The 20,387-nt window shown below is 45.5% G+C and overlaps 1 protein-coding gene across 1 annotated transcript in view; it reads right to left on the reverse strand.

Annotated features, from left to right (window-relative positions):
• Positions 1-1,145: 1,145 nt before the first annotated feature.
• Positions 1,146-20,387, reverse strand: part of LOC129866878 (uncharacterized) — a 97,934-nt gene continuing 78,692 nt past the window's right edge. Inside the window, exon 2 of the mRNA XM_055939891.1 lies at positions 1,146-14,967. Within this exon, the coding sequence (XP_055795866.1) occupies positions 2,316-14,768 (12,453 nt within the window). The 5' untranslated portion in view covers positions 14,769-14,967 and the 3' untranslated portion in view covers positions 1,146-2,315. The remainder of the gene's footprint in view (positions 14,968-20,387) is intronic.

Genomic DNA, 20,387 nt, shown 5'->3' on the forward strand with positions numbered 1-20,387 from the left:
ATGTTTTGGTGTGGATGATTTCTTATTAACCTTTGGATGCACCTACACATAGAGAATGAACTCCTTGGCATCCTGACTTTGCAGGCTTTTGATGATATGATGGCCAAAATAATTGGATTGTATTACAATATAAATTCACCACATAAAATGTAGACTTGCGATTGACCAATGAACCACATGTGTCCAAATGAGCAGATTGGATATGCTAAAGCTTCTTGTTATGGTTTGAATGGACCACTTGCAAAGTCAAGGAGGAATGCTGAGTGAAGCACTGGACCTACTGAGAATCCCATTGGATGATTGTCACAGTCCACATACAACAGGGACACATACGCAAACAATGGAATGCAATCCATCTAAACACACTGACCTTCCTGACTCTATCACGGTAAAGTCATCACATTCTCCTCCGGGACACAACAATGGTGTGTGAGAGAACCACAGCCTCTTTATAACACTCAGAAGCATGTCTATTGTATTCCCCAGAAGCTGTCTCTTTGAGCTCTGAGGTCCTTGAATGAGAAAATAACCTCTCACTTTTCTTCTTGTCTGTCTACCTTCCCTCCCACCATCTATCATCCGTCTCTCTTCTCATTCCCTCGACACTCTCAGGTTGCTGGTTCATTCCGTGGATGACGTGAGGAGGACCGAGAACCTCCACCCCAGCCCCACCCCTGTGTCTCTATCTGCCGCTGTGTCCTATGGCTTTTTATTCCTATATGATGTCAGATTGGGTTTATGTAGGGATAGAAGCCACTTAACACACGGTGAAAGAGCTTCATGACGGCAGCACGGGGAGAGAAAAAACTGGAAGTGTTCCAGTCCTAGTTGGCCTGCTTTACAATGTCCCGTATGCCTGGTACATATGGTTTAAAGAATGTTTCCTGCTTCTGGTTCCATGTTCCCTGTAGTAAGGCTACATTTGAGCTCTTCCTTCAGATAATGAGTTAGCAGCTCATTGAAGTGTTCAGAGAAGAGTGAGTCAGATGCTGTTATGGTTGTCGGTGCACCTCTTTTTGCTTCCAGGCACAAACGGCCTTCACCGTTTTTCAATTTATGATGCTGTGGTGACAGCGGGGGTCTGCAGGGATGGATGTTTGAACATTTGCAAAAGATGCCATAAACAAAAGGAAGAAACAAGCACGGAGAAACCAATGCATATTTTTAATAACCAACTTTAAAAGAGGCACTAAGTGAACCACTTTACAATACAAGAGGCATTGCATTTCCATGTATTTTCTCTCTCTCTATTTCGCTCTCTCTCTCTATCTCTCTGATTCTGTTGCACATTATTAAAATAAAACTTTGACATTGAGCATTGCACCAGGAAATCATCTACCTACAATATAATACAATATAAGATACAAATAAACAAGATAAAGCACCTTTTTTGTCTTAGTAAATAATATTCATAATTAAACAGTTGGAGGACAGACATGGAGGACTGAGTGTGTGTTTTGTGTGTGGTAATATCAGTGCATGGGAGAATCTCCTAAAACAGGTCTCAGGACTGTGAATAGTCCTTGGATGCACCTGAGTTTGTACAGATGCAAGCTTTCCTAATTTTCTTTCCTAAGGACGTACAGATGAATACTTTGTTGGAGGAGATTTTACAGTCTTTTTCTACAATTTTTTAAAAGAAACTACAGAGAACCAGCATAAACGGTTGGATGAAATCAACTGCTACAGATCTCATGTTCCCTTCAGTTAGAGGACATTGGCGTTCACATTACAATAAAGAATAACATAGCACCAGTTAATGTTTATACAAAGCTAATATAATGAATGCCAATGAAGTACAGTAAGGTAAAAATACAAAAAGAGTAATTTTTGGAGAAGCATATACAAAAGGTGCACTGACATAGTCCAAGTCCGTTGGGATGTCATTTGGTCCTGTTGCATTAAAAAAAGCTATATTCTCTATGAACACTTTTTGATTGTGAAACTGACATGCATTAGTTGTAAAAAAAAAAAAAATCTGTTTTATTTTCAAGTATTCTTTTTGTATTTTTTTAATGAAATATAGTCTCTGAAAAAGATAATGTTCAACCTAAGAATAGCAGGAATTAGTCAATGATTTGCCCTACTAGCATTTTCATTCTAGATTATTAAAATAATCTCTGCCATTATTCCTCACATTTGTGTAATAACACATTTACAAGAGAAGAAGACATAAAGTGACAACATAAGTATTTAGACAAACATTTCACAGAGAGCCATGCAATCTCATTCATGGTCATGAATTGTCTTGATCATCAATAACGTGAACAACTATTCAGTCTCTTTGTTTTCTATCCCACAGATCCTTCCCACAATCAGTTTATTGGTTCTGAAGTGTCCTTCCTCAAAGGAATCTTAAAGCTGGTGAGCTTTTGGCCAAACAGCTGGCTCAGGAGGTTGTTCTGTGACTCTGCTGTCCTATAGGAGTGGCTCTCCATGGACCTCACCCCTGTCTTTGGCCTAGACTTATTCAAGGAATTGTTCATAGGAAGCGCTGACGCTTTAGAAACTGGGTAATGAAGAGGCCGTCCAAGAGGCCCTTTTTTGGCTTTGTAATCCCCATTAATATGATGCACCATCTCTGCTTTCCTTGGCGTGCAGTTATCGAGGGAGCTTCTCTTTGCTTGAAGGCCTAGACTCCCTGATGTTTTGTGCTTGGAGACTATTTTGTTGCTGACCACATCTTCTTTCACTGAAGAGAGCACCGGGTATTCGCTGGAGCCGTCCGATTTCCTGTGAACTGCCGGACTCTCGCACTTGCTGAGACGGAACCTATTTTTGGTCTTGATGTCGGCAGCAAGGTTCTCCCGTGTGGCAGACGAGGAGACCCTCTGTAAACTGTGAGGTGTCCTCATCTCTTTCCTCTTCTTCTGTTCTCTTCTCACAGAGTCTTTGTCCTCATTGGATGGCGGGCCCTGGGAAGTGATCTTAGTGTGGTGGACTGGTGTTGACTCCATGGCCCTGGGGCTGTTGTTGGAGCTGTGTTTAGTGTTTTCACTGGGCTTGGGTGTGGAGGTTTTGTCATTCTGCTTGTTGTCATGGCTGTGAGGGCTGGTTGTCTGTTGCCCCAGCTCACCCTCCCTCATTTGGTCCATCACAATGGTAGATGATTTATGCTTTGTAGGAGGACGGTGGATATCATGTGTATCGGGTGTCATTGAGCTGTTGATCAGGTTTTCACGGAAACTAACATACAACTCCTCATCCGATGCCGTGGAATCTCTCCTCTGTATCTTCTTCTTTTCAGCTTCTGCTGTGGTAGTCTGTATGCTGCTCTCAGGAGTGCTCTGCTTATCATTGGCAAAGCACTCCCTTTCTTTTTCAGCTATACTGCTCTCAAGTGGATCATGCTCTTCCTTCACATCACATGGCTCTGTGAATGATTTGCCATCGGCCTCACTAATGTCTCTAACAGGCAGCTTAGGTGAAGGACTGGGATCAATGTCCTCTGTTTTGGGTGTAGCAGTTGAGAGACCTTCAGAGCCCAGGTGAAACGTACAATGCTCCAGCTCTACCAGCATGTCAGAGTAGTCCTCAGCCATGTCCTCCGTCTTCACACTGGCATAATTTTCAGTGTGATATTCACCTGCACTGGTCTGTGTCGAGTCCTCTGTTGTGTGTACAGAGAGTTTCAGAACTGGCATCTCAGCACTCTTATTTAAGTGCAGTGAGGCTATGCTGGCGATGCCACTGTCAGAGCTGTTCTCTTGTAGACTGTCAGTAAGGATTCTTCTCTTTTTGTTAGCTGGCAATTCACACTCATCGTTCTCTTTGGAGGGAGATGTCTTGATAGGTCTGAGAACTCCTCTGAACTTGAAGATCTTATTCCCTCCTGACAAGTGCTTTTCCATGTGTCGGTCAAACTGCTCTTTCTTAGAGAAGGTATAGTTACAGGTGCTGCAGATGAAAGATTTCTTGATCACATGCATGACATCTGCACACAGCTCACAGGTGTAGAGGGTGGTATGCTTTGAGTCAAGCTCATCCACCTCCTCATGCTCATTCTTCAGATGATATTTTAGGTCCTGTGGCTCCTGGTAGGTCACTGGGCATTTGTGGCACAGAAAAATCTTGTTTAAGTTGTGCACAACCAGATGCCTCTGAAGCTTGAAGGGTTTGGGGAACTGCTTGCCACAGTGATGGCAGTCTCTCGAGGGGTCTTTACAGTTGGGGTGCATCTCCACATTCTTTGGCACTGGCTCTGTATTGTGCAGAACCTCAACTGGTGTCAGCGTGCTCGGTTTCCCCACTTTTTCACTGTTCCCTTTAGGCTTGACAACTTTGGGCTGAGCTACCTCGGTAGTTTTCACCTCCTGCTCTGTGTTTTCTACTACGGCTAGTTTCTCCTTGTTGGAGACCTTACTGGACTCTCTGCTGGCCTTGCTGGGGCGGCGTTGCATGATGGAGGTGATGAAGTTCTTCACGGCTGACTCCTGCATGCCAGAGCCCGGCAGACTCCCCAGGATAGCGCTGTGTGACTGGCCCTTGCGGGCAAACTGCGTGGCATGCTCCCTTAAGTGCTCATTGTACATCCACACGTCTGATATCTCCTTCAGGCACATGCCACAGGTCCAGAATCCGGCCTTGTTCTTGGCGTGTTTCTCCCTCAGGTGGTCCCTCAGCTGCTCCCGGGAGCTGAACTTGCGCTGGACGCACATGTAGCAGGTGGGAGGTGGAGAGGGGTTGTGGGATAACTTGTGGAAGTTGAGCTCCCCCAGGGTAAGGAACCAGGTGAAGCACACCTTGCACTTGTACTGTTTGTCCTTGATCTTTACGCTGCCCTCTTGTCGTTTCCTTCCCCTGCGTTCTGTGAGCTTCTTGGCCTTTGCAGTGTCTCTGGTCTCCGCATAATCAGTGCCAATGGGTCTTACTAATGAGATGTCCTTGTTGGAGTCAAATAATTGCATTTCGGGTAGCTGGAATGTGGTATTGAGGTTTGGGATGTCAATGCTGTGGAAAGGAGACACGTTGTCTGTAGCACATGACTCTCCAGGATAAGGTGCAGAAGAGGCTATAATAGGAAGTGGACATGGTGGGTTTGGGGCTTCTGCTTTACAGGAAGTTGGGTCAGAGGAGATCCCAGTATCTGTAACAGAGTCGTTGGAGGCACTCCATGCCAATGATGCTTTGTCAATAGTGCTCTCAGGTTGGCATAGGAAATCACTGCCATGGTCCACATCATTCTCATGATTGTCTTTGTGGTCTGTTGTGTCTCCTTTCATGCTACATACTTTTTTGGAATCACTCTTTAATGTGCTATTATGACACATGTTCAACATGATAGCATCGTCAATGGATATTGTTTCATATTCACAAGGGTCATTTTGATTGTTGACAAATGTTTGGTCTATCTGATTTTCGGTATAGTCATCTTTCTTTTCGAGATATAGGTCAGGAGGAGGATAGTCTTGAACTAATGGTGAATCGGTTGATAGTTTCTGCTTCTTGTTCTTCTTACCATAAACCTTTGCAAATTTTTTCCTTTTTAGCTCCTCATTTCTAGTGGGGAATAACTGGGAGAATGTGCTTTCGTCATCAAGAAAAACATTCAAATCAGAACTTAGTCTAGGAGGGCTTGCAAGAGAAGATTTAAAACAGGAGAGATTATCCACCTCATCTGTCGGGCCACTGTTTTTCTCACATTCAATCTTTACTGCAACCTCTCCCAGTATCTCTTTGGCATTACTCTCATCTTTAGTTTGTTGCTCACATGCCTCTTTTGTGTCATGCAAATTCTCTCGAGACATATCATACCCTCTACTAATATCCTTACTTACAGATACTTCCATACTAACTTCCGCTACTCCATTGATGATCTCTGGCAGATTTGTGCTTTTCACCTCTTCTGTATCATTTTTGCTTTGAGTCAAGTCCATAGCCAGATCTGTAAGCTCTATTGGAGACATTGGAATCTGTTCAATGCCACTGTTACTTGTTACAGTAAATGGGACTTCCTCCTGCTCTTTAACTTTGTGTTTTACAAGATAATTGATTATGTCTTGTTTCTCAGGTGACTTGCCGCATCCTTGCTTTACCTGGGTTTGGAATTCAGGAGTAATTGCCTGTAATATGTCTGTTTTCAATATATTGAGAAGCTCGTCAGAGAATGGGTCAGGCTTCACATTCACTTCCTTGTTTCTGTTCTTCCGTGGTTTGTAGATTTTCTTCACTTTTGTAAACTGAGGAGGCATTTGCTGGACTATGTCATCAGCTGGCACTGCCATATTTGTTTCACTTGTGATGTTCTCCAGGATAAAATTAGTTTCTCCTTGTTTGGTTACGAAGGAGCTATTACTTGTCTCATGACAGTGATTCTCAGAAACCTCATTGCTTTCTGTTTGCAAACAGGTCTGTGGAACCAGGAGCTCTAGATCATCTTCATGTTCTGTTTCTATAGACTGGGATGTTTGGTAACTGTGTAGACTCCCTTGATGATTTGCATTTTCCAAATGTGGGCTTCTTTCAGTCCTGATCAAATGTTTCATGGCCTTGTGTCTCTTCAATCCTGGCACTGTCCGGAAACACATTGAGCATATCTCACACAGATGTATCTTTTTCTGGGTGGTTTCTTCCTCTTGCTGGTAGGTTACTGAGCACTGACCTTCCTCAACTGTTGGTGATTGTGTTTGGTCTGATGGTAATGGGGTTGGCTCATTCTCACAGATGATCAGTGGTTTGGGCGTGTGCTGATTATCTGAGATGTCCTTTATAAAAGCAAGGGTGTTCAGCTCACTAGGGACCTTATAAATATCCAAGGCCTCTGGATCCACTCTCTTCAGCAAGTCAACATGTAAGTCCAAATAATCAATCGTTTGAAGGGGAGCTGGGCAAATGTCCAAATCGCCAGTGGACGGAGCAGTGCTCTGAGAAGGGAGACCCAGTAAAATGGATGGACATTTTATGTAATTTTGGATGTTGCTCTTGTTCAAAGATTCATCTGGTGGACTTAGCTTGGCTGTATGGTCTGGACTCATAGGTACCTCTGTCTCTATGTCACACAGTCTTTTGTCTGATGTCAATGTCGTGTCATCACTGCGATCACAAGGTTCACAGTCATCCTTCGGGCTCTGCTTGATGGCTGGTTCCTCCTCATCCACATTGGCTGGGGAGATAGGAGTGTAATCAAACTGACTCAGTTGTGGAGGCTCATCTGGAATGTAATTGTAGTTCAGTGGGCTTAGTTTGAAATCATACAGTGATACGGAGACTCTCTTCGTAAGGGCCTCCATTGCCTCAGATTCCTCTGTTGCAATGGTCAAGGGTAGAGGAGAGGGAATGCAGGCTTCAGTGCTACATATTTTACTGTCTGTGATTCCCAAGTCCAGTTGAGGAGGACTTACTAAAGAGTACTCCATCTCAGCTGTTATGGTCAATGAGTCATCAATATGCAGTGCTTCTTTGGCATTTGTGTTGTCACAATTTTCCTCCTTGGGAGATTGGGTTGAGGCTGGGATAGTATCTATATTATTGCATGTGATTGGCTGTGAATGTTCTTGTTCTTGTGTGTTAGGGTTGTCCACAGGTGTGTGTGGAGAAGCTGGTAGAACAGGACTGGATGGAGGAGCATCCTCTGGAATAATATCCAGCCTTTCGTCCATCTGCAAATCCTCTTTGCATGGTGAGTGCTGGGGAGATGCCATGAGATGTAAGGGAACTTGTTCCTGGATGTGTTCAACTTCTGGAATCGTTTCTCTTTGTCTATGGTTAGCCTCACATTCAGGTTCCATTTCTGTTTCTTTGTCCTCAGGTGTATGTTCCATGTGTGCATCAAGGTCACTGTCACACTCAGCAATGACCAACATGGTGCTTTCATCATCTGAGTCAATGTTGGAAAAGGGTGATGTGTGGCTAGCATGTTCTGTATTGGTTTCCATCAACAGTGGACTGCAAGGCTTAACTGCGACAGTCTCCATGAAGACATGGGTTGATTGATTGGCAATATCATTCACAGGGGGGCTACACCTCAGAGAAACTGTATGACTTATCACTTTGTTCTGTATTGTACTTTTGGATTCAATGTTGTCTTCCTTCATTACACATGTTGAACTGATCTCCGTCTGTTCATTTGCAGATGGTGAGGGACATACACTCTTACAGTTACTTTGGACGTATATGGATTGTTCCTCAGATGCATGTTCTACCTCTTCAGGCTTATTATCCAAGTTGACATCCATTTCCTGCTCTGCTAGGTTGGACCCATTGGAGGGCTGGCTCACAGACTTAGCATTGAGACTGATGTCCTCCACTGGCTCCTGATGCTCAACAATGGTAGTATCTAGAAGCTCTGTGTGCTCATCAATGGTAATATCTAGAAGCTCTGTATGTTCATCAATGGTAGTATCTAGAAGCTCTGTGTGCTCGTCAATGGTAGTATCTAGAAGCTCTGTATGCTCATCAATGGTAGTATCTAGAAGCTCTGTATGCTCATCAATGGAAGTATTCAGAAGCTCTGTATGCTCATCAATGGAAGTATTCAGAAGCTCTGTATGCTCATCAATGGAAGTATCTAGAAGCTCTGTATGCTCATCAATGGTACTATCTAGAAGCTCTGTATGCTCATCAATGGAAGTATTTAGAAGCTCTGTATGCTCATCAATGGAAGTATTTAGAAGATCTGTATGCTCATCAATGGTAGTATCTAGACGCTCTGTATGATCTGGGAGGGCACTTTTGGCTTCAAGGATTTCATCCCCATAGTCCTCTAGCTTCTGGTTCTCACAGGTCTCCTCAGCCATTGGTTGATTATCCATTTCAGTGTTTGAGCAATAATCAGTTTCTATAACACTATTGTCTTCAGTGACATTGCTCATGATTGGGATGTCTTTGAATTCTGACCCACTGTCGTTGTTAGGTAGAGACTCAGTTGGCTGGAGTGAAACAATCTCTTTTACATCAGATGGGAGCTCTGTTTTTTCAGCGAGAGGAGGCTGTGACTTAAAGTGTGTGGATTTAATATTCGCGTCATCAGGAATCACCATTTCATTATGATCTCTGCTTTCAGCAGCATCAGCAGATGGAGTTTGGCTTTCACTGTGTAAGTGTGCTGGGCTCTTACGTGAGGTGAGGTTTGGCTCCTCCTCTTCAGGTGTTATGGGATCATTTTTGAAAATGGAATCTGATATCACTTCCAGGCTTTTCATCAGGTTTTCGGCATAGGTCTTACTCTCTAGAATCTCCTCAGATTTCTCTATGTCAGTTCTCTTGTCAACATCCATGTCTTCATCTCTGTGGTCCTCCTGTTTCAGTTGCTCTTTCACTTTCTCTGTATTTGAGGTTGTGGTTGTCATACTGTGTTCACGGTCATCCTTCTTGCTAAATTGTTCAAGGACAATGGGTTCATCATGGGTTGGAGTATGCTGTCCCTCCATCAACTCAAACTCAAATGGACTGGACCATGGTAGACTATGCTCAGCAAAGGACTCTGAATGTGGGTCAGATGGCATAATGGACACTGCCAGCGCCATGCTTTGCACAGGGCAGCCCATATCTAGACCAGTGTCTTCATTCTCAGATTCGTCGTCCAGACGCAGAGGGGAGAATCTGCTCATCTTCAGCTGCTTTGGGGACTCCTCAGTAAGCAGTGGTGGACTCAGCTTGGCTGTCTGGAGCTGATTTTCCAACTCGGTCACAATCCTCTTTATCTCTAGCTCATCTTCTGACACACAGCTGTTGAGATTTGTACTGTAGTCTATTATTTTGTCTGGCAGAGACAAAGGAACATGATTGTAATCTGATTTCTTTTCATTTAATTTATCAGAACCGTCTTTGTATTGGGATATCTCATCCGGTAACATGGGGCTGACATCGACCATAAGGCCCCAGTCCCTCTGATCCAAGAAAGGAGAAAGAAAGGATGATGAGCTAAACACCTCCTTTTTGTCATTGGTGGTATTTAAGGAGTTGAAACCTTCTTTGTGCAATGGAATGTCAGTGTAGAGGCCATTTTCAAATCCTGCCACTGAGAGGTCCCCGAACATTGACGATGTGTCAAATGAGAGAGGAGACTTCATAAGACTCTGGTCCTGCTCTAGGGGGTATGGGATCAGATCTGATGAATCTTTCTGTGTCAGAGGCTCCTGAAGTTCAGTTGGAGACAGGCACACTTTGTTCATGAGTGCACTGCAAAGAGGTGTGGACTTGGGGACTAAGTCATGAGTGAAAGTCATTGGATCTTTCATTGGATAGACACTCTCATTGTGTTTGTCAAACATAGAAATGTCTGATAGCTTTGTATGCGGCTGTATAGATTGACATCCCACGCTTTCTCGTCTTTTGTGTACAGATTTTTCCTTTGAGATGGTTTCATCTTTTTTGAATGTATTATAAGAATGTGCTTCCATGTTGTTTGTGGCAGGATTTGCTGATTGAAGCTGATGTGATTTCAGATCAGAACTAATAGACTGAAAATGTATTGATTCCCCTTTGGAGATCTTGACGTCTGTTCTCAGTGGTGTGTTTTTGTCTGAACTTGCTTTCGTTTCAGTTTCTCTGCTAAATGAGTCATCCTTCTCCCTTGAGGACACATCTGTGCTTCTGCATTTCTCAAGGGTTTTCACTGCACTCCCCACCTTTAGTAGCCCTGATACTGGATCAACATCTTCAATGTTCAAGTTAGTGATACTTAAGGCCATTGACGTGTCTTTATTAGTAGAGAGGAAAGTCTTATCAGCGCTATACCTCTGAGTAGATTTGGTGAATGTCAGTGCTAGTTGTGTGCTAGACTCTTTGCATAACTTTTGTGGAGATCGCTCGTAGGTTCTCTGCTCTGAAGAGTCTTTCCTCCTGATCTCCACCCTTTTCTCACAGTCTGAGTCTGTGCGGTCAGTGCTTTTGGGGCTGTTGATGCCATCGCTGGAGATACTCACAGACGTGCTGACTTCACTGCTAGTGGATGACCTGCTGCCTCTCCTTCGAAGTCTCTGGTGAGAGCCAGGTTTCTCTAGAGACAAGGAGACATCTTCAGCTTTCTTTACCTCAAAGCACTCTTTTGACTCGTGCCTCCATGCTGCACTGTCCCTGTCACTCCTAGCCCTCCATTTGCACTCCTTTGTGTAGGTGTACTTGCAGCGGCTGCTTTGGCTCAGGCGACCTTGGCTTGCTATCTTCACAGGCTCAGACTCGTCATCTGAGTCTGAGACATAGTCGTACTCCCCAAATGTAGGGTTTGGCACTGTGGGCGTCAATCTCTCCATCACCAGTGAGAACTGGAGGTTTTTGGTGCCTTTTACATGGAGCTTGTGTAACTTGTTTTTCTGTTGAACTATTTTGTGGATGAGTTCTTTGCTCCAGGTACCGGCACCGGTCCTTTTCCTTTTATTCTCCCTTGCTGCAATCCTTGGGGTTGGGGAACTCCTGTTTGCAGAGGTGACTTGGGAAGAGGTTGAGCCACTCAACAAAGAACTATCCCGGAGGCTTCGAACTCCACAACGTTCTGAAAAGGTGCTGGATAAGAGGAACCTTGGAGTGTTAGTGTTTTCCTTTTCACTCTTGCACAGCTTTCTTATATCTTTCACTTTATTTTCTTGCTCCCTTGGTTTCTCCCCTGAGGCAATCCTTGAATTTATATGAGAGAGTTCTTTTTTGATGTTGATTTTCTCATCCTGCTCAATATTCAGAGTGGTCTTCTCAAGTTTGCTTCCTGTGTGGTTGTTGTCTGTCTGAAGGCTCGCTTTGTCTGAGTCATAAAGATATTTTCCTTGTGTCAAAGACCTATCATTTTCAGTAGATTGTTTGCTTTTGCCCTCAAAGACCATTGAGTCTTTGGTTTTCAGAGTCTGCCTGTTTGACGATACTTTGACAGTGGTGGGATCATCATCTGCGAATGCATCAATGAAGCTGCTGTCAATCTCTGCATTGTCTGACTGATAGCCCAGTCCATTTAGAGCTTCAGTGATTAGGCTATCTAATTTTGCATCCTCCATCTCCAAGTCAGGAAGAGAGACAGGAAGGTTACCTGCCCCAGTGAACAGGTTAAGTTTCATGGGGTCATCCTTAGAATCTCCTTTTGTTTCGCTGTCAGACATCAGCTCTCCATTCTTATTGAGCCCCAGCAGAGACAGGTGAAGGTCAGTTGGACACCTTGGCATGGAGACACGTTGACATAAACTGGTCCCAGAGGATGGATCTTTTGTCATGTCATTGTGAAACTGTGTTGAACTTCCTGTAGTTGTTCTGGTGTCATCCACTTTCTGTGAAAATGCATGCTGTCCACAGTACTGCTTATGGCCAAGGAATGAGGCCAGGTTAGTGAAGTTCTGATCACACTGCTTGCACGTGAGAAGCACATCCAGTTGGTCAAGGTTTGCCGTGGCTAAAGACGTGGCTAACAGTTGATGTGCAGAGTATGGTGGTGGAGGTGGGTGGTGCTCCACCCCAAAGCCCTCCATATAGCCCTTGTTGCCTTCCATACTAGGCTTTTGATGTTCGTTATTCTGCAGGTAGCTCATCATGTCATCTTTTTCCCTCTCTGGGGCGTAAGGCAGATTACGGGAGGCGTCTGAGTGGAAATGGTGAGAGTTAGTGCTGAGGTGATCTGTGGGTCCTTGTGCCTTCAGTTGGTGCTGGTGATAAAATGGAGGGGGATGCCCAGTCTTTGATATCTGACTGTCCTCAGAGAGGTTGACAGGGCTTGTTGAGGCTGGGGAGAGTGAGGAACATGTGCTGCTAGAGGCTGGGTTATGGATTGGGGAGGGCGAGGGAGAGTCATATGGTGACACCATCATAAGTCCCATTGGTGGGACCTGTAATGGTGGATATCCATATGTACTTGATGATGCCCCAGGTACTGATTGGTTCATTCCAAAATATATAGGCTTATTCTTGGACTCACAGACCTGTGCGTGACTTGTCTCAACTTTAAAATGTGGTATTGTACTGCAGCCCTGTTTGACACTCTCTTGCCTTGGGTTTGATAGACCTTCACTAGGTCTATTGATTTGGAAGGAGCTGGGGCTTTTCAGTGAGCCATTCTTATGTGATTTAGTGTCATCCTGCCAGTCAGAGGGTGCTACCAAAAAAGTGAGCTTTTGGTTGCTTTGTTGCCTAGACAACTCGATCCTGTTTTGGTTTGGCATGACAGAAGTTAGGCGTATCTGCTGCCATGGCATCCTACTGCTTTTGGATGTGTTTGGCCTTTGATCGACGGCTGGTTGGTTCTGAAACTTATCATTCATATTAGGATAAGCCATAGTGTTTTGGTCTGCTGGTGAAAAGGTCTTATTTGGTCCCTCCCATGAGTGTGGTAACCTACTATGAGGCTTGGTGTTGACGCTTTTGTCAAAAGGCACTGAGCTCATGTGGATGCTATTGAGGGGAGGGCTGCTGTTGTAGGCTTTGTTTGAAAAGTGCCTTTGGGAGTTTGGACCTTGTGCAATATTTCTGGCATGTTGTACACTGGCTTGAATGTGTGTTCTCTGGCTGGCAGCAGCACTGTCTTTGGGGTGGCAACTCCTCTTGATCCCTGAAGTGAGGGCTACATCCCGATTGTCTGCCTGGATGAAAGTGTCCGTGCTATCTGGCAGGGAACTCTTACCCTGATCTGACTGCTGGGAGATAGAGCCAGAGCTCTCACTACTAGCTGAGTCCTCACTCAGGCCCCTGGTGCAGTGCATAGAGGATGCGGCCCCTTGTGGTGCTTGCAGGTACTGTGGTGGCTGTGGAGGATGGGGGTAGGAAGACCTGTCCTGTCGCTGGTCACTGTTGAATTGAGTGTTATTCTGAACCCCCTCCTGCCCCTCCCCAGATGTCTGAAAGGTAAAAGAGTTAAGAGTCACCTGGGCAGCAGTCAAAGAGGAGTCTATATAGTCCTGGGATTGGGGGTTCTGATCACAGGGAAAAGGGTCTGGGTTTGAGTCTTCCAATAAGAGGTATCCGTACTGAAATGGCAGAAAGCTGCCATTTCCCTTGTTCACCTCAGAGAGAACTGTGGATTTTTGTGAGGAAATCCCATAGTTAGAACCATTAAAAGTCCTCTCTGGAGACCAGTCATTGGAGCCACTCAACTGAAAGTCTGGGAAGAGCAGCTGGCCGCTTGGCTGTGTGTTATTATTGTTCTCCATTGGGCCTGGTTGCTGCTGCTGCTGAGGTGGCTGCTGGTGGGTGGATGTCCCACCTGTGGTTCCCAGTGCCTGTGAGGTATAGCTTGGGGAGGTGAGATTGGAGGAGCTCTCCTGGAAGCAGCGGCTGTAGTTAAGCTCCTCCTGCTGCAGCTCGGCCTCTCGCTCTGGTATACTGGGCACGTGGAACCTGTAGCTGCCCGACACAGGGACTCGACTGGCCTCCAGCTTCTTGGGTGGCGAGACCTTCTGCTGTGGGTAGGCGATGCCGATTGTAGGGTTAGAGCGTGGGTTGATGATGCTGAGTCTGTATAGCTGCTGTGGGTTACCGCGCTCCGACTTCCCTGACCGCTTGCCCTTGTCTCGGCTCCGGTTCTTTCCGCTGGGGGATTGGGGGCTGCCTTTGCCACTGGGCCACGTCCTGTTGCTGGCAAACTTAGGCCGGTTCTGCAGTGACTTGAAGTCTATTTTCCCCGCCTGCTGAGGTCGGATCACAGCCTCGCGCTGCTGAGTATAGTCTCTGTCCTTGTCTACAAACTTGGCCCCTCTGCTGATTGTCCGCTCCTCCACGTCCGAACTTGAGAAGTGCTCTGAAGACTCTTTTGTGGCTTTCTCACTGCTACTGTACTGCTCCAGTGCAGTACCCTCATCCTGCAGTTTGAACTCAGCGTCCAGCTTTTTGACAGCGTACGTGTGCTGAGTCTCTCCTGCCATGGTGCAGGCGAGGCTTGCTGGGCAGGCCTGGTCCTCAGAGATGCTATCTGGGAGGCAGAGGCATGATGAGTCTGGGAGTATAGATCAATACGCTGCTTCCATTGGCACAAACGGCAGGGATGGGAGGGCGGCTCTCTGTGCGATTATCTCTCCGCTCTCATCGTGGACCACCAATCTGTCAGTTTATCATCTGGGAGTCCTGCAGAGACCGAGAGGAGAAAGAGGGGTCAGATTTCTGAAACATATTTTACATCGTTTTGCTTTCGTTCAAGTTGCATTCCATTAAAAAAGCATGACAATTGCCATTCTAAATGCATTTCTATAAATGTATGTTTTAAGGATAATAAAATGCTACCTCCAGAATAAATAAAATAATAATAATCAATCATTGACCAGAATTCATTCATTCATGTGTATAGTTGCATAACTATTTGTAGAACAAAGAACAATACAGGTACATAAGTCAGCAGGGATATTTGCTTTACTAAACCTCTTTTCCAGCTGTTGCCAGGAGAGAGCAGTATTGCCACAGTTTTGCCTCAGTACTGCCACACAAGGCACAAAGACACATTGTACAGTATACAGGCACATTATAAAGCCTTTTTAAGTTGTCCAGATACATCTGAAAACCACAACAGCAATTCAACTAATCACTCAGTGCACTGTCATGGTCAATAGATATAAAACTCATATAGCTATGAAATAGATCAATATACTTTTATCGACAAGGCTTGCCTCTGTGCATACCATAAGATAGTGTCTACTGAGTGGATCTGACTGGAATACAATCACAAAAGGTATGTCACACACAAAACATATTGCAAGAGCCGAAATGCATCTGGCCATGTTACTGTAACATTGTGCTCTTGTTCTGAGGAACACTGTGGGTTCGGAGAAAGAAGAGGATTCAACGCTGGACACACATTGCCAAGGAGTGAATCATGTAAAAGCCCAAAAGAACAGCGACACAACTGTTTGGCTGGTTGAGGAGGGACGCAGGTTTAGCTCATGGAGCAATATCGGGATTAGTCAGCAGGCTTTTAGACAGTGAGGAGGGCAGGGGACATTTGTTGCCTTTCCCTCAGGCATCCCAGACACTGCTTATATCCTGGTTTACTTTGGCCCTCCAGTCCTTCGTTTGAGGTTAGACCAGAAGCAGCTCAAAGTTAGCGGCAGAATGTCATTTCTGGGCCTGTTAGCCAAGAAGCCCCCCACATCTCCTCATCCTCCCCCTCCTTCCCCCCTACCTAAACCAACATTTCAGTGAGAGAGTAAGTAAAATGCTGCATTTGTGTACTGTGAAGGGGTGCCCCACCCCGTCCTAGGGGAAGTCTGTGACTCCTGCTCCCCAGCGGAGTACCATAGACAGCTGGCAAAAGTCAAACACCTACCCATGGTGACTGACCGCGTGCACTTTCTGTACTTAGGGATCATTTGGGGACAGGGAGAGAAAATAATCACACACCAACGAAAAAGGCAATGAATGTGGGTATTTACCCATTCAAATACTGTAGTTCACTGGTCTTCTTGATGAACAGTCCAACTGTTATTTTGCCTAGCAATAAAACATTTTTGGCCATTAACAGATTCTTTCTTTCCCTTTCACTAAATAAGTAAGTAAGAGCAGCTGTAATAGCCAGTAGGTAACATTAATAGTTGCACATGATTGGTTAAAGGGAAGCTAAAGAAAGTTTAATAAGATCATGTAAACTGTAAAATCCACTCAAAAACTATCTTTTGATATTTCTTTCATTATTCTACTGTTGATACAGTCCCAATTATTTTGGGCATGTTAGCAGTCAAGTTTTCAAGACATTGGACTATTAAGATGCAAAGTGTCACCAACCACGTCATCATATGATGCGTTTTGCAAAAGCTTGACCTCGCCTTCAGACATAATGTTGTTATGGAGCTGCCCGGGGCCACATTAACACCTACACCTGCTTCAGTTCCTTTCCTCTGTCTGTGTGTGTGTGTGTCTACGTCTACACGTGTGTGTGAGTGTGTACATGTGTGCATGTGCTTGAGGGTGTTTGTGTGTGTGTGTGTGTCTACGTCTACACATGTGTGTGAGTGTGTACATGTGTGCATGTGCTTGAGGGTGTTTGTGTGTGTGTGTGTGTCTACGTCTACACGTGTGTGTGAGTGTGTACATGTGTGCATGTGCTTGAGGGTGTTTGTGTGTGTGTGTGTGTGTCTACGTCTACACGTGTGTGTGAGTGTGTACATGTGTGCATGTGCTTGAGGGTGTTTGTGTGTGTGTGTGTCTACGTCTACACGTTTGTGTGAGTGTGTACATGTGTGTGTGTGTGTGTGTGTGTGTGTGTGTGTGTGCAAGACAATTCAGTAATTTCACTGAATTGATATAGGACTTGATTTAATTACCCTATCTCTCTGTCTCACATACACATACGCACACCCACAAAAACAAACACACATGCACACACAGTACAGTGCAACCCACAATTAGGGATGCCTGGCTTTCCCTGCCCTCTAACCAGCAGGCCTATTGACCTACATGGACCTGTGACACGGATGGCTCTGTCCCTGTATTTTTAACTGCACAGCCCTGACCTGTAATTACAAAGCTCTGACAATGGCTGGGGATGGGCGTGGTGGCCGTACACAGAAGGAGAGAGTAGGAGCAGGGACAGGGAAAGACCACTTTCAGTAGCAGTAGGGCTCTTCCAGTGAAGGCTGTACCTCTAGTGAGAGGAATTCCTATGTTTTATCTCATTACAACAGCACCCAAGTTCTATCCAACTTTCCTTTTTATTCATTATTTTATTGCACTTTTGAGTGGTTTCACAATTTTGTTTGTGTTTTGTGTATTTGACGCCTGTATATAGCATATAAATAATCTGCTATCCAAATCCAAAGATAAAAACAAAAGGTATCTTGTTTAAATAGCCTATTCGCCCTTTAAACAGTCAGAATATATCTCCTCTCCTTTTGTTTAATGCACAAATACAACAGCTTCTGATGTCGGCCCACCACCTCAAGCTCAACCTCGACAAGACGGAGCTGCTCTTCCTCCCGGTAAAGGCCTGCCCGCTCCTAGAACTCTCCATCACGGTTGACTACTCCATGGTGTCCCCCTCCCAGAGTGCAAAGAACTTTGGCGTGACCCTGGACAACAGCCTGCCCCAAACATCAAAACACTGAGTCACTCCTGAAGGTTAATGCTCCACAACATCCTTAGAGTACGACCTTTCCTCACACAGGAAGCGGTGCAGGTCCTAATCCAGGCACTCGTCATATCCTGGACTCCTGCAACTCTCTCTTGGCTGGGCTCCCCGCTTGTGCCATCAAACCCCTGCAACTTATCCAGAACACTGCAGCCCACCTGGTGTTCAACCTTCCCAATCTCCGATGTCACCCCGCTCTTTCGTACACTCAATGCTAGTCGAAGCTCACATCCACTACAAGACCATGGCTCTTGCCTATGGAGCACCAAGGGCAACTGCCCCTCCCTACATTCAGGGAGGGGCAGTTGATCAAACCCCACATCCCAACCCGAGCACTCCATTCTGCCGCCTCTGGTCTCTTGGCCGTCCCACCCGTACGGGAGGGCAGCTCCCGATCAGCACAGTCAAAGCTCTTCTCTGTCCTGGCACCCCAATAGTGTAACCAGCGTCCAATGATGCTAGGACAGCAGAGTCTCTGTCCATCTTCCAAAAACAACTGAGAATGAGACACCTACTGTAGTCAGTTGTCCACCTGAATGCATTCAACTGAAATGTGTCTTCCGCATTTAACCCAACCCCTCTGAATCAGAGAGGTACGGGGGGCTGCCTTAATCGATGTCCACGGAGCAGTTTTTGTTGTAGGTTAACTGCCTCGCTCAAGGGAAGAATGGCAGGTTTTTTCCACCGTGCCAGCTTGGGGTTTCGAACCAGCAACGTTTCGGTTACTTGCCCAACACTAGGCTACCTGCCACCTACCTCTTCAACAAGTTTTTTAATTAAGCCGTCTCAGTCTTATCCCCCCCCCCCCCCAAAAAAAACAACCTTGCACTTGTCTTTTCCTACTAGCACTGACTTTGCTGATAACTGATTTGAGAAAAAATTTACCTGCTACGACTTTGACATGTGATTGTCTGACCTATCTTAAGATGAATGCACTCTGGATAAGAGTGTCTGCTAAATTATTACAATCTAAATGTAAATGGATCCCACAGAAATGTGCTAAGCTGAAACGGACAACAGGGCACGAGGAGACTAACCTGATGCCCGATTATACAATATTACTCCAAAGTGCCTCGAAAATTCTTCTGAATTCTTCTGTGCAATTCCACTGAATTTGTTGGGTAATGAATATCCCTTTCCCTGTGCCAGTACATACAGTATGCAACAGTTACAAATAGACTCAAATATGTTCAGTATGGGAAAGAATAGAGTAACACAATTGGCTCGCGTGTGAATTGGAAACAGCCTAAAGCCTATATGTATGTAACGTGTACAAATGAGTCTTTACTTCTGCCAGGAGACACACCCACATTCCTTCCCTTCAGATCCTATCAGATCATCTCAGAAAGGCCATCTCTCATACCATTAGTGCTGATATGCCTGACAGTGATGCCCCCATGAGCTCTGCAGGTACCAAAAATGTTTTATTTCCACACTGGATAGGTGCAATGAAATGTGTTTTTTTACAGGGTCACCCCCTGAAGCAAATTAGGGTTAAAGTGCCTTGCACAAGGGCACATCGATAAGAATAAGATCATGATGAAATATAGCTGTGATGAAATGCAGTTATGTCTCAGTACTTTTGAAAAGCACATGGGATAATGTCTAGTTGGCTTATGCCCTTGGTGGCGTCACTAGGAGAAACGGTGTGGTGTGTTGACAGCTTTACAGTGGGAGCAGGACTGTAAGTCCCATAGGTGACTGTTATTCAGCCTGGGGTCATGGCCCTGTCTCTGCTACAGAGAGGACGAACGACACCAGGTGAGAGAGAGGTGAATCTGGAGGGTACAGACCCACAACCAGGACCAGAGGTGCGCACCAGGGTTGCATTTCCATTCAATAGAGGAGATTCATTGGATTTCCATTTATTTTCAGTTCTTCATGGAAATATAATTTCCCTTCCTGTATTGACTGTACTGGAATGGATATGACCCCTAACCCTGCTCTAAATTCCTCTATCTATATGACAAATGCAGTGGTGAGTTAAGGCCCCACTAAATGTGGAAGCCCCTCTATGCAGCCAGGCCCTGAGTGTTACTGTTAGGTCACTGTTATGTGTGTTTCCCTATCGTCCAGCCTGGTCCAGCCTCCAGCCAACCTCTGAGTGGTATTTAGCAGGTTGGGAGGGAAGGCTGGGGGTCTGTGGTCCTGGCTGGGTTGGGGCCTGGCTGTGAAAAGTCACATCCCCTCTTCAGCTCGACAGGGCTCTGAAAGCCGGAGTGTCTACTGTGTCTGCCGTGTTCTCCGCCAGCGGTCGGCCAGATGGGTGCAAATTGGCCCAATTGAAAACTCCCCCCAATTGGCCTCACAGTGCTTGAACTGCCCCCTGAGGGTCTGGACGGTCAACAGCCAAGCCCATACATTATGTCCTCGTCTGGTGTTTGCCCCTGGGTTTTCACAGTGGGGGTAAGAGGGTGCGGACAACACGGGA

The sequence above is a fragment of the Salvelinus fontinalis genome, chromosome 12, assembly GCF_029448725.1.
Source record: "Salvelinus fontinalis isolate EN_2023a chromosome 12, ASM2944872v1, whole genome shotgun sequence".
Classification (NCBI taxonomy): domain Eukaryota; kingdom Metazoa; phylum Chordata; class Actinopteri; order Salmoniformes; family Salmonidae; genus Salvelinus; species Salvelinus fontinalis.